The sequence below is a fragment of the Rhinolophus sinicus genome, chromosome 17, assembly GCF_057876585.1.
Source record: "Rhinolophus sinicus isolate RSI-liver-muscle chromosome 17, RSI-T2T, whole genome shotgun sequence".
Taxonomy (NCBI): Eukaryota; Metazoa; Chordata; class Mammalia; order Chiroptera; family Rhinolophidae; genus Rhinolophus; species Rhinolophus sinicus.
Genome location: NC_142517.1, coordinates 182,295,770 through 182,310,953, shown reverse-complemented (window position 1 = coordinate 182,310,953; position 15,184 = coordinate 182,295,770). Strand labels below are relative to the sequence as shown.

The 15,184-nt window shown below is 35.9% G+C and overlaps 1 protein-coding gene and 1 long non-coding RNA gene across 2 annotated transcripts in view; one reads left to right on the top strand and one right to left on the bottom strand.

The window, feature by feature from the left end:
• The first annotated feature begins 145 nt into the window (after positions 1-145).
• Positions 146-15,184, top strand: part of TYW5 (tRNA-yW synthesizing protein 5) — a 22,405-nt gene continuing 7,366 nt past the window's right edge. Inside the window, exons 1-6 of the mRNA XM_019746478.3 lie at positions 146-271; positions 5,520-5,674; positions 9,480-9,549; positions 11,925-11,969; positions 12,837-12,974; positions 14,720-14,807. Of these exons, the coding sequence (XP_019602037.2) occupies positions 194-271; positions 5,520-5,674; positions 9,480-9,549; positions 11,925-11,969; positions 12,837-12,974; positions 14,720-14,807 (574 nt within the window). The 5' untranslated portion in view covers positions 146-193. The remainder of the gene's footprint in view (positions 272-5,519; positions 5,675-9,479; positions 9,550-11,924; positions 11,970-12,836; positions 12,975-14,719; positions 14,808-15,184) is intronic.
• The window catches only part of LOC148754889 (uncharacterized), a 9,955-nt gene continuing 1,912 nt past the window's right edge, over positions 7,142-15,184 (bottom strand). Inside the window, exon 2 of the long non-coding RNA XR_016019660.1 lies at positions 7,142-8,733. This is a non-coding gene — a long non-coding RNA (uncharacterized LOC148754889). The remainder of the gene's footprint in view (positions 8,734-15,184) is intronic.

Here is a 15,184-nt window from a genome sequence, read left to right as displayed (position 1 = left end):
GCCCCACCCCGGCTTTCCACACACGATCCATACAGAGACCTCCAGCCCAGCGCTCGGAACCGGCCCTTCCCCGAGTCCGTAGGCCTTGCGGACCTTTTCTCTCCGGGTCTTGTTTCCGGACGGATCGCAAAGTTGAAGAACGTGTTTAGGGCAAAGGCTTCTGGGACTTGGGATAGGACGAGCTTCAGCAACGATGGCCCTGCAACGCTTCTCGGTACCTCGGCTCGAGGGCATTTCTCAGGAGCACTTCACGCAGCACCTCTACCCACAGGTGAGGCCCTCGCACGGGTCGGCTCGCAGGAAGCCGGGAGACACCGGTCCCTACCACTCGAGTGGCTCCGAATTGGTTTCTTGCGACCCCAGGGTGTGGGGAGGAGGTGGCAGGCGGCTGAAAATGCCTGGTTAGCTCTGCGGCCAAGGAGAGGGCACATGGGGGATGTCAGCTGGTTCATCTGTTACATCGTCCGGAGAGAACAGCTCCGCGTTCCTGGGGAGCAGGATAACCGCAGAGAGCTGAGTGCGAGAAACGTTTTCACTAATAAGCCCTGCTCGCTGCGAAAAGCGGCCTTGCAGTAAGTAGCCTTACTACGTAGTCTTTTGCCGTTATCAGGGCAATGGAAATTTTTCCACCACCACCTCCGCCCCGTCTCTATTTTCCTTCAGGTTTCCTAAAGTTTAGAGGTTTTGCGGACCCCTGTTGGCGCGAACGGCCCCTGTCAGTCCACTCGAGTTACTGTATTTAAAGGAGCAGTTTTTCACTGTACTGAGCCAATAGGAGAAGCAGTGGGAATCCCCCAGGAAACTTCCACCGGTCTTGGTCTTGGATTCTAACTAACCTGGGTTCTAGTTCAAACGTTGTAATCTTTTATATGTGAATCCGAACCTTAGTTCTTTAAAAGAAAATTGAGAAAAATGTTAAGGGGAAAGAAGTATTTTTACTTGCCGTGCTTTGCAAGGGAGTCGGAGGTTCCAAAAACAGAGACTAAAGAGCCCAGCAGATATTAAAAAAAAATAAATTAAAAAAAAAAAAAATCCACCAGCTTACAGATACTCTCTTGATGGTAGAAAACACCCTCAGCAGTTTTACTTGATATTTACATCTATAAGGGTGGTCAAGGAGCTACAGTTCTAGTGTAAGGGATGAATTTTTTTTTCTTTCTTTTAGGAGTTAGCAACCTACAGAGAAGATTCAAGCCCTCATTTATTTGGGGGACTAGTGCTGAACAGGTTGTTGTTGCTCACCCCACCCCACCTCAGAGTGTGCTAGTATAAGATACCTGCAAGGCAGTATTGTGAATATTGAATGATGTATGTGGAAGTGCTAAGAAGCATAGCAAAACGTGTTTTGTAGTTTAATCTTTTCAGACTAGACATATGAGGTCAATTAAAGTTTGAGGTCAGACAACTAAGTTCGGGAACTCTATTGCAACACTGTTGCTAACATTTTTTGATATCAGAGGGGTATATTCATTATGAATTTGTACCAACTGGATGATTAGCTAAGTTTACTATTTGGAAGTGCTGAAAAGGCTGTGTGAAAAAGTTAGATGACCTGAACTTTTCACCAACAATTCATGACTCTTGTATCAGGACAATGCACCAGCTCACACAGCACTGTCTGTGAGGGAGTTTTTAGCCAGTAAACAAATAACTATACTGGAACAACCTCCCTACTCACCTGATCTGGCCCCCAATGACTTCTTTCTTTACTCAAAGATAAAGGAAATATTGAAAGGAAGACATTTTGACATTCAGGACATCAGGGGTAGTAACACAACAACAGCTCTGATGGCCAGTTCAGAAAAAGAGTTCCACAGTTGCTTTGAAGGGTGCACTAGGTGCTGGCGTAGGTGCATAGCTTCCCAAGGGGAGTACTCCGAAGGTGACCGTAGTGATATTCAGCAATGAGGTATGGAGCACTTTTTCTAGGATGAGTTCAGGAACTTAATTGTCCGACTTTCGTATGTCACAAAGAATCATTAAGTTTCATAAAGTGGAAAATCACAAACAACACTCTGGTCACAAAGTAATATAACTAGAAATTAATAAAATTGCAAAACAAGACCTTGTTACTTTTACTTGGAAACACTAAGGTAAAGCAATGAGGGACATACGCCTGTCATATTTTAAATGTTTTAATAATTAATGGTGTGGTACAGGTGCATGAATAGACAGTCTAGAGGAATAGAAAGTCTGTATGTGTTATATTCATATATCCACATATACAGAGGGTACGAAAAAAATATACACATTTTAAGAAAGATCAAAACTATTAAAATTGTAATACTCAATATATACTGATAACAAAAGACGAATACAAGTCACATTTGATTTCTGCAATTACAAGAGGTGCTCAAAGTGGTTACCATCAGCGTCCATTACACTTCTGATTACAGCAAACTACTGCTTGAGCAGTGTTGACCAAAGTGTCCACTTGTGTACATTTTTTTTGGCACCCCTGGTATATATCCATAGATAGATAGATAGATCCATATATATATATATTATATATATATATCCAGAAATAAACTTCCGTTCATACGGAAATTTAGTAAGTGATGAACGTGTCATTTGTAAAAATCACTGGGGCAAAGATGAACTTTTAAATCAGTGGTGCCGGGACAGCTGGATAGTCATTTGGAAAATGATAAATAAAGTTAGATTTATATCTGATACCTTACACAAGAGTACTCTCCAAAGGGATCAGAGCTCTAAATGTAAAAAAAATGAAACTACACAAGTACTAGAAGAACAGGGGTAAATTTCTCTCTAATGTAGGTGTATAGGAGGGCTTTCTAACTGACTGAGCTGTAAATCAGGTGTAATAAAAAGATTCAAGTTTGCATAAAATACAAACTGGGGGGAAATATTTGCAACATATATTTCATAAAAGGATAGTAAAAGCCCATGTATGTGAAGAACTGAAAAATTAAGTAGGGAAAGGCCAGAAGTCTGATAAAAAGTAAGCAGTTGACAAAAAAATAAAAATGCCCTCTAAACATTTGAAAAGATCTTCAACTTTGCTTTATAAGAAAAATTAAAGCTACACTTAGGTACCATTTCTTACCTATCATATTAGCAAAAATTAAGACTTTAATAATACACTCTTGGCGAGGCTGTGAGGAAACTGTCACTCATACTTTATGCCAAGTGGTACAGCCCTTATGAAGGGGAATCTGGAATATGTAACATGCATAGGAGAGTGATTGATTAAACTGTCCATGTACACTGGTGTACTAAGGATAAAAGGAATGGAGATAATCTGAACTGATAGCAGTGATTTCCAGGATATAGTTTTAAATTTTAAAAAGCAAGCTCTAAAAGAAAGTACACGATATGCTACTTTTTGTGTAAAAAAGGAGGGGGAGAAATAAGGAAGTACATGTTTTTGATCACTTTGCAAAAATGATACAGGAACCATAAGTCAGAAACTAATGAGACGGGTTATCTATAGGGGATGAGTACAAGGTGGAAGAATGTGGATGGAGTGGTCTTTTTGTATAATTTTTACTTGGTGATCACATTAATATTTTACATTCTAAAATGACAGTAATAAAATTAACAAGGATAAGGAATGATTTAAAAAAACAAAAGTCTAATATAGAATATGAAAAAAAAACAAGTGAATCTAAGTAATGGGGAGGATGAGAAGTAACCCAAGTCATTTTTTAACCCAATACTTTGATTGTATGTTCTCAGTAAAGACAAAAAGAACTGTAAACAAATACTGAATTCTAGTTAGTATACTTGTTTTTTAGTCTTATGACTTAGTAATTCTAAAAGTATTTGTTGTGAATTCTGGGATTCTGCAATTTATTAAACATTGGGTGTTAGGAACCAGGCTTCTCACTGTTAGAGAAGGGAGTTACAAACATAAAAATAAGATTAGAGTGAATCTTGTCATGTAAGATCAGAATTGGAGGTATCATTATTGAAAGTGTTGTGGTTCATATATACATCCATTAAGTGTGCATATGTATATAGTACATGTGGAGAGAGAAATAAATAGATATAGATATATGCATATATGGTGTGTGTGTGTATTTTGGGGGAGGACAATTTCCTAGCTCTGCCCACTGAGAAGGCCTAGAAGTAAAGACACCCCCGTAGCAATGAGCACATCTAGTACACAGATCGTGATTTCTAAATAGCGTTCCCCACTAAAAGAAACCAGAGCTGCTTGAAGAAATGACTGTAGGGCTGAGAGAGAGCAAGGATAAAGGATGCTGGATTGTGTTCTTTTGCCATAAAGTAAGGAAGTGCTCAGGTAAAAAGTCCCAAGAGCCAGCTTGAAGGGGCTCCTAGTCGTCAAATCTGGGATAACTTGAGCATCAAAATTATATCAATAAATTATAACCCAGTGATTAAAATAAATAAATGGAGTAGTTAGAGCTCATTAGAATGCCAGCTAATGTAGAAGATGATGGAATTTTTAAAAAGCACGAGTTTTGCACTCATCGTAGGCATACTTGACTCAGGCAGGAATTACCAGTTGATCAAAATTAACATCACAAATAATAGGGCAGAATACCATGTGCCACCTGCCTTGTTGCACAGAGGACACAACATTGCTTCTGTGGTACATTCCTTCCAAAAATGCATAATCTGAGTCTAATTATGAAGAAACATACGAACCCAAACTGAAAGGCATTCTAAAAAATAATTGGCCTGTGCTCTTCAAAACTGTCAAGGTCATGGAAGAAAAAGGCTGAGGAACCATTCCAGATTAAGAGAGACATGACAACTAAATGCAATGTGGTATCTCAGGAATCGGGGAAAAATAACTATAAAGGATATTATTAGGACAGTTCGCAAAATTTGAATATGGACTGTGGATTAGATAACAATATTATATGACTTAACTATAATTTTGATAATCTGATTATGTAAGATAATGTCTTTGTTCTCAGGAAATATACTCAACTGTTTATAGAGATAAAGTAGCTTAATATTAGCAACTTACCGTGAAATAGTTCAGAAAAAATTAAATTATCTTTAATAATATGTTCCTCTCTATACACACATAGCATGAATGAGAGCAGATGGTAAAGGAAATGGGGCAAAATGTTAAACAGTTGGTGAATCAGAGTAAAGGGTATATGGAAGTGCTTTGTGATGTTTTTGCAACATTTCCATAAGTTTGAAATGGTATCAAAATAAAAAGGTACAAATAATATTTGATGATAAAGTACAAATTATAATCATTTATATTTTTGTCATAAGTAACACTCATGAAAATGCTTTAAATAATATTTAGATTTTTTTCTTATCTCTTAGCTATTGGTGGTCTCACTGTTTTGTTTGGTTTTGTATTCCTAATGTTAAAATGTTGTTCTAAGTACATTGCATGAGTCCTCTTCCTGTTATAGTATGAATTGTCAAAAGGGTTGAGTGTGAGCATCTTGGGCTCAAGAATCATTTCTTATTTACTTTTATCCCTCTGTTGTCAAATATAACTCCTGATATATTGTTAGTTTTCCCTAATTATTATTTTTTTTGTACTCTTTCCCCACACGTAGAGAAAACCTCTAGTCTTGGAAGGAATTGATTTGGGGGCTTGTACAAGCAAATGGACAGTGGATTACCTAAGTCAAGTTGGAGGGAAGAAAGAAGTGAAGATTCATGTTGCTGCAGTTGCCCAGATGGACTTCATTAGTAAGAACTTTGTATATAGGTATTTCCTCCTGAGGTTTACTCTGCGAATATACATAACTGGTTTTAAACCTTTACGATATTTTTGCATTATACAAAGACCATATGGCACTTCATCTTTTGGCTAGTTTGATATAATCATGGAATAGCTTACTAATTTTTAAAGAATGGCTTTTAAAAGACAAAAATTCTGAGGTTACATAATTATACAAAGACATTTCCAAAGACCATTTGTTAAATAGGGTGTATACCTGATACCATCTGGAATCATGGAAGGAAAAGAATTTTCATAACGAGGTAGATTACATCTGAAGTTGGGTGTGCTGAATTCATTCAGTGCTTCACTAATCAGTTGATCCTGGCATATTAGTAATTGTTATCTAGAGGTATAAATTCTAAAGTTTTCCTTCATAACCTATTTTGATTTTCAATGCCCTTATTTTTGGAAAATTTTCTAAATCCAGATTGTTTTTAGATAAGTATAAGCCCATGTTTTATTTTTCTACCTTCTCCAGAAATATAAGACAAGTAGTTGCTATGTTTGGTACAATCTTTCATCAATTCTGATAACTTTAAAAAAAAAAAAATCATAATTTTCTCTTTTGACAAAATAACCTTAAACACTTAATTTTCCTCGTGGTTGTCATTTTTGTTTTAGGATCTCTTAAAAGTAAATAAGAGGTAGTTTAGAGCTTCTGGATGTCTAAATTTGAAAGCTTTAAATGCTGTAATCTTATAGCTTTAATATACTATTTATTCCCTTGAGTTTATTCCCATGAATTTCATTAAAAATGTTAAAAACAAATGACCTTCAGATTCTGAACATGTGCAGTTCCCAAAAAATTCAATCTATTGAAAAACCATGTAGTTCACAATAGCCTGATTTTTAAAGGGAGTTAGCTCTCACTGTTCCTTCCAGAGTTTAGAGATGAGTGAAATAGAGCTTTTAATATCCAGGGCCATTCCTTTCTCATTAGTTTTCCAAACTCACATAACAGCTTGCCAAAGCATTTCTCAGTTTTTGATCCTTTGAATATTCGCCAATATAGTTCTGGTTTTTAATAGTCCATGAATTGAATTTAATTGTCATAAGTTTTTCCAAGTGTAAGAACTTTTCATTTTTTAATTAAGTCAAAGGGGAAGAAAGTGCTGGAATGATAAGTGTTTTTCAGCCTGCAGTTAATGATGTTTATTTTCCAGAGAGTCCAGTGCCATAACAAATGGTTATTGAAACTTCATCTTAAATTGCCTGATGTTTTGTCATGTGCTATAAACTTTTCGAAACTTGTTTTTGAAGCACATACATTATGTAATAGCTCTTATCCCAGCTTCCTCCAAACTTTCCACTAGAACCACTAGAGTTGCAAGACTTTTTTCTTAGCGCAAGAAAAAAAATAGGCTTAGTCATTTTTGGCAGTTAATGGGGAATAGGAAAGAAGGGAGGCATCTAGGCCAAAGGCAGACTAAAAAGTAAGAAATCCTCCACACATTTATTATATCATTGTTATCATTTCAGTTTAATAATAGTTATACAGATGAGCACACGGAGGCTGAAAAATGTTAAATAACTTAAACCTAAGATCATACAGCTTGAAATGATGGAATCAGGACTTACACCAAATTTGCCTGACTCCACAGAACCCATGATCCTAACCCCTCTTTGGTACCACATCCCTTACTAGTCTGTATGCCAGTCCAGACAAATGGAACTTCAATAACAGATGCCCTTCTTTATGAAACAGGCATGGTGTAGATAAGATCTCAAGGCCAAGAAACTTTCCAATTCATACACTGCGTTTCTGCTTCTGCAGAATGTCGGACAGGTACCACTCCTGAGGGAGAAGGTTGCTGGGTGCACCCCTCTTCTGCTTCTCTGGATTCAGCCACTCTATCTGCCCTGTTCTTACAAAAGTCTTGAAACACTTCTGGGTTCTCCCTAGTGAAAAAGCTAAGCCTGGGCAACTGCACCCATTACAGAGGTAGCTGTGGGCCAGAGGGCTTCCACGGGGTTCCCAAATTCTTCAAAGATGCTTTGGTGGGAATGAAGGCTATATAGTGAGATCAGAGATGGAAAACATTGAGTAGGAAGATGCCAAGTATACAGAGGGTGCCAAAAAAATGTATACACTTTTTAAGAAAGGAACAAAACTGTATTAAAATTGTAATACTCAATATGTACGGATAACAGAAGATGAATACAAGTCATGTGTATACATTTTTTTGGCACCCCCGGTATTTATTGATATAATTAGCCAGAAACTATAGTAGGAGATTGGTCTGAGTAGACGGCAGACTCCTTTCTTTTCTCTTGCAGTGCTCACTCTACATAATTACCAGCAGTGTCCCCAAGTTCAGAGTGACATTCACACTCACAGGACCTAGTAGTCCATAATCTGGCATCAGATTCACTTGGCTTTGCAGGAAATAGCATTCTAGAAAGATGGTATCAGTGGGATTCCTTATACCAATCCAGGAGCCTTTTTTTTTTTTTTTCTTTTTGGCTCACCAAGTAACAATTATAAGGGAACAAGACTATAGAGGGGGCTACAGAAACACCCTAGCTTAGATACCAGTAACATGAAAGACCCATGAACTTATCTTCTAGGTTCCTCCAAGGGGCATACTCAGTTGCAGGAGTACATTGCACACAGAGAAGCCAAATCCCCTCTGCTTCCTAACAAGTATTTATAATCTACTCAGCAGCCTTCTAGTCCAGACATAGTTCTCCCATCAGGGGTCATTTATATAATAAACAGTATTAACCTGATATCACAGCTGACATTCCACATTTATCTTAACCCAGTTTGTTTCTAGGCAAACATTTCTAGGAGCAGAAAAGCCCAAGGTCATCTTTATAGAAGGATGTGTATACCTCCCAGTGGAAAGATATTTGGTAGCAAGAGTGAAAAGATTACAACCCTTAGAGGTTTGGAGGCTGGAGTGCAGTGTGGGAGGAGAGGAGAGGCTTTTGGCCCAGATGCTCTTGAGGACTTCATTGTCTTGATGTTGCTGATAAGGGATCATCTTCACGTAGGGGGTGGTACTTTTTGATTCTGGACAGTTGAAGGGATAGGATGGGACCTGGAGGAAAGATAGCCCTCCTTTATTTCCAGGACCTGGAGGTAAAAGAAACAAACTGCTTCTACGATATTCAGCCCTGTTCACCAGCATGCTGGGAGCCTGGCATTTAGGCAGAAATATTGAAGAAGAATAAAACTCGGTCATTTCCCTAGAATTCTCCTCGAGATATTCCTCCGAAGCCTTAAAATGACAGAGGGTGGTGCAGGGGGCTGAGAACAGTGTTGGCGGCGTCTGTGTTCTGTGGTGCTGCCCTAAGGCAGGACGATCAGTGAGAAGGCCAGGGGAACTTGATCGTCACTGGACCCTTTGCCTACCTACTGTTTCTTCCAAAGGAGCAGAAGTAGTTGCCCCATTCATCACAAGACATTTTTGCCGTGATACTTGGAAATAGGTAGCAGTAAGAGCTTGAAAGTTTATGTATTTCCAATGCTAACCAGACACCATAGAAACTTGGAATAGTTTTTTTTCTCACAGTAACTTAGAATAGGAGGATACTGACATGAGAAGGATCCCTCTGTACCATAGATTTAAAAATCTTTAATTTTTGAAATCAACAACTGAGGTCAAATAAGCACACAACTAATGAATTTTGAAAATTTAGAATTCTGCATAATATTTTATAATAAAAATTATGGCTATTATAAAACAAGATCCTATCCAACTCTTAACAAGCCCCTGTATATAGTAATTAGAGTAGTATTAGTTGATTTATTATTAATTCCAAGGATCTTTTGTGTTCATTTCAGAACTTTACCTTTTGACAAGTTGGTTCAGAGAGCAGCTGAGGAAAAGCATAAAGAATTCTTTATTTCAGAGGTAATTAATTTTAACATTTTCTTTGGAAAGCATTAATATTTGTAAATGGATTTTCTTATAAGAGAATTAGATATACAAGAGCTATAGCCTTCTCTGATAGCCACTCTTAAGGTTTGATTGTATATGCCATACATGTTAGTTCTGGTATTTATTAGATCCTAAACCTCGACCAAATCATCTTTCTGTGCCTCAGTATACTAATCTATAAAGTAGAAATAATAGCAGTACCTATTTCATAGGGTTTTTGTGACAATTAACTAAATAAAATCTGTACTTAGCACAGTGCCTGACTAGAAACTACTCACTAAATGTTAGCTATTAATATTAACTTTCTTTGAAAATGCTTTGATCTGATATGCCAAGTTCAGATGCTAATGAAGAACTTTATTTTCTTATTGACTATTAGACTGTGTATTTTATTAATATTTATCAGTGTGATTTCTATTGTGTGTATTTGCTATAACGTTTGTTCAGAATAATTCTTTCTTACATTATAATCCACCTTTAGATAAGTCAGTTTAAATATCTTGAAATAAAGCATTGGGGCTTATGTAAATACATTTTTAAAAAATTCAGTGTTATCTCAAAAGCACATTTTAAAAATAAATTGCTTTTTAAGCTTTGAATAAAGCTGTTGTCTGTTTTTGAGTCAGCTGGGCTTGTGGTTAGTTTGGTTGTAAAGGGTGTTGCATCTTAACAGTTTTCTCATCAGGTGAAGATTATACTAGATTACCACCAAGGTCCCTAAAAACTCTGGAGGTCTGCGGTTCCACAGCATGACTAGGATGTCTAATAAAACTGATTCCATTTGCTGTACCTGAAAAATGTTTTTTAACTTTACAGCCAAGCTTTAACATGTGTATTCGTTGCCCTTTGGTATTTTCTTTTCCAAGGGTAATGAGAGGCACAGATTTAAATAGCCATGAAATGTCAAGTGAAGAAAATGAAATAGAAATGAGCAAAGAATTAAAGTCTAAAAATTATGGAAAGTGTGTAGATGAGTATGGACTGTCGGTTTGGTCCTCCAGGAAGATGCTGAGATGGAATTCGAAGTGCAAAAGGTTTATTGGGGAATAATAGCTGTGAAAGGAAAGGGCGGAGGATTGGGTAGAGGGAAGCCAACAGCCCGTGATGCAGATCTGGCAGTCTGTGCCAGCTCACTGTGGAGGGGCTGAGCAAAGACTGCCCGGTAGAGGAGTCCTCTGTTAGGTAGTAGTGTCTAGGCCTCTCACCGTCTGGCTCAGTCATTGCTTAGGGCTGTCCCGTCCCAAGAAGAGCCTGACCTTGGTTCAGAGGCTGAGGTGGACCTGAAGGAGTTAACAGCTGGCAGCTACAAGTTAATCTCACTCCTTGCAGCTAAGTAGTGAGTCCTTTCTTAAAGGTGGTTTGTGCAGTGCATCTCTGTATCTGCCACATGAATTTATTTTTAAATCCTGAACTATTAGAACTGGTAGAAAACTCTTGGATTTTTGAAGAACATATTTTGAAAACTGTTTAGCCGGTAGTAAGTTTATAGAATATACCTGATATGGTACTAGCTGAAAATATAAAAACAATGAATCTGGAAGTTTAAATTTATGATCATAGATTTATAACATATTACTAAGTAAATACGATATATTTTGCAGTTTGTATTGTAACAGTCAGTGCAGATATAAGAGGCAGAATTCTTGTGTTGGATGGCCCCTGTGCTTGAGCAGGTATATCTCAATTCTCTAATTCTTAGGAAATGCAGGCAACAGCAATGTTTTGTTACTCAGTTCCCTATTATAGCTACATAGTGAAATATAATTGATAATTTAAGTGTCAACTTAAATTTACTACTATAAAATAATGTATTTCTAATTTATACGTGAACTGACTCTTAAAAGACTTGGCTTGAGAGTTTATATAATCAAGGATAGGCTTAGCTTGATAAAACAGTGTTCCAGATTTTTAAAAAAATTATTTCAAGTATTTTATTTATATCCTGTTCTATATTTGTATTATATTAGTCCATTGTTGGCCTCAACAATACCTTGAAATCATGTGTGCTACACAAATGAGAATTCTTTCAAGTCTTAAGATGTTATTAAGAGTCTAAATGATTTGGAGTGTAAAGTCTAAATTAAGCATTGTGGCTTTAAATGTGGTATGTATGTACTGCCTTTAGAATTTATTTTACTTAATGTTTTGTGGCTCCAGTCATTATTACAAGCAGTATATAAAGACATTTCTTTATATGGCCACCAGAGAGCATTAGTAGAAAGGGTAAGAAAATGGAACTGTTTTGAAACTGACTTAATGGGGTTAGATTTTAAGACTGTTTCCGTACGTTTTTACTTTCTAATATTTTTACATGAGTACTGATGTCATTTTTCTTTGGGATGTTTAAGGATGAGAAGTACTATTTACGGTCACTTGGGGAAGACCCCAGAAAGGTAAGAATTCTGAGTGTAAAACAATTGTTCAAAGTCTAAATGGAGATAGATAGATAGATAGATAGATAGATAGATAGATAGATAGATAGATAGATATTTTAACTGGCACTATAATTTGTATTATTACTGCCTGATATATGACCTGTTTTATCCTTTTCCATTTTTTTCTCAATGATTCATGCCCTTTAATAAGTACTATTAAAAGTTGATAACTTAGTTTTCAAGTAGGATCATAGAATCTTAGTGTTTAAAGTCGTCTACTCCAATGTGTGCACAATTAAGAAATCCTTTCTACTGTATATTTTATAGATTGCCATTCAGCTAATAAAATACATTCTAAAATAATTATAAAAATTCTGAATAATCCATTATATAAGCTTTGACATGCATTCAGAGTCCAATTAATATGGCTCCAGTATTAAGGAGTGGTCCCTGAAACAATTAAGTAAGATGATATTTTTTTCCTTTATGTCACCATTTACTTCTTTACCTTCTTTTATTCTCCTCCCTCAGTGAAATCCACAAGTTTTACATAGTTGATAACATTCAAGTTGTTGACTCCTAAACTTAAAATACTTAATATTAGATGACAATTGTATGAATTTTGCTTAATGTAGGAAGAACCTTTCTATAAATGAAGCATAGCTAACTTACCAATAACGATATTATTGACTCTGCTGTCTTGATACAGTCTGTTATTCTTCATTTGTTGGCTATGGTCACATCCTAGTATTTTAAAGCAGTGAAGAGAGTTTTGCCCCATTCCCTCTTAATATCATGGGCTCTGATGGCAGCCTTAGCTATAATAAGCATTATGCCAATATTGTGTTTATTATTAAAATTCTTACTGTATTTCTCTCAATGCAGGATGTTGCAGATATCAGAAAGCAGTTTCCGTTATTGGAAGGAGATATTAAGTTTCCAAAATTCTTCAAAGAGGAACAGTTCTTTTCCAGTGTTTTTCGAATTAGCTCACCAGGATTACAGCTCTGGACACACTATGATGTATGTCACATAAATGAGGAATCTAAAGCTAATGGAGATCTTTAGCGCTTACAGATTTAATAGTCATAGGTCCAGCTCTGTAGGCTACGCTAAAGATCTTTGACATGTAGTTTGCTGAATCGTCATGTTTGAAAACAGGTGCTCTGCAAGGCAGTGATATGGAGTGGATTATTAGCTAATGCCAAAGCCTAGTTTCTCACATTTGCATTTCTCTGTGGGCTTGTTCTTGATGCATCGTCACCTGTATATATACTGAATTTTATGAAGTGTGTTTTTTTTTTACATACGAAAAATGGCCACCAGATGAGGGTGAAAATTGTGAAAGTGGAAAAAGTGATAAGATTGTGGTATGAAAATATAGAAATGATACACATGACTAGATGGAACTGTTATTCAGGAGAAAGGCAGAAGTTTGTGGAAAGCCATTTCTAGTTATAAGAATTTGGGGATATCAGTGGTCTTAGGACATATATCCTCTGAGAATGTCAAATGTCTACTGCATTTGTTGAGTAACAAGATATGTAGATTATTGATTTTGATCATCCTATGGTGTTATATTTTTATTTGCTTAAATATATGCATACAAGTATTAAAAAAATTATACATCTAGTATTGTATATGGTTTTGGTGTTGGGTGGAAAAACTTAGGAAGCTACAACAATAACTAATAGGTCTCTAAACATAAAGGAATTGTTTTTTTAAGTTCTAAATAAAACTATATTGTTTTATAAATGAGTTTTATAATTCAGCTGAGGACCTTTTGGGAGGATTTTAACATAGCCACTTCATAATTAAGTGAGATAAGACACAAAATCGTAGCATATTATTTTTTAAAGGTTTTACATAAATGATATGGTGAGAAAATGATGTGGTAACTCAAATAACGTTTTTAACTATTCTATGACTTCTAAAATTTTAAGTAGTATTCTTTTTATATTGAGTTATATGGAGTATTATAAAGCTTTTCTTAAATTAAAAATAAGTCAGAGGCATGCTAGTTATATAGTTAAAGTTTATACAAGTAAAGAGTGGGTTAAAGGAGAAATGCTTTGTAGAAGTGATATGTAAATAATCATGAATATATCTTAGTATATTATATTTTAATTCCTTAGTTGAGAATTTTGTAGCTCTGCCTTTTAACATTTTTCACAATCTGTACCAACGAAGTGCACCCTTGCATACACAGAATAGTCAAGATTGCTCTGTTAATAGGTGTATCAAAAAAATTTGTCAGGTTATATTCCTATAGAAATAATTTAGAAATCAAGATACCTATAACCAAATTATGGCTGGCCATACATTAAAAGTTATTAAAGAGCAATGGTTGCCACAATACCTTGTATTTTCCCAACACCTACATTTTCTAAGTGCTTTCAATCTGTTGTCCAATGTTGGCCTGATAGCATTCCTTGTCAGGTAAGTAATATGTACTAACCAAGGGGAGCCTCAAATAGGTGTAACTACCCTTACTGTCATAATGGTGGGGAAAGGGCAAATAGCTTTGACTTCATGAGGACATGGCTTGCCAAACGTTTCCATTTTAAGGCAGAAATATCTTAGTGAAGGCGCAGTTGTGTTTGGAATACAAGTGTTTTCATTGTAATATTACAATGTTTTATAAGAGTTTTAGATAACGTGAGCCGAGTCCTACTAAAGGACGGGATTTAAACATTAACTGGAACCGTTGTTTCTATTTAATGTGCATTTTAGATATTTCTTATTGATAAGTTCCTATTGGTCTTTAGGTAATGGATAACTTCTTAATACAAGTGACAGGAAAAAAGCGTGTTGTACTGTTCAGTCCTCGAGATGCCCAGTATTTATATTTATCAGGTACTTTATTTTAAAGTTTATATTTTTAAAGTCTAGTTTTTTCAGTTATTTTTTGAGAAATCTCTTTATTCTCATAGAAAAACATTTTAGGGCTTCTTCTTAGTAATTATAATGTATTCTCCATTGTATATGTGTATACATATAGGCTATATGAAGAATGAAATTTTCAGATTTTCTTAATTGTATTACATCCATGTCAGTGGTCATAAATAAAGGGTGGGTCATTGAAAATTTTCTTAGGTTTCAAGACAGTAGTAATTGTTCTCACAGTTTGGGTACAATAAGTAATTGTACAGAAAAGAATAACTTTTCAAATGTATGTAATTTCTTTTTTAAACATGCTAACTGCTTAATCTGTATTATCCTTTCTTGCAACT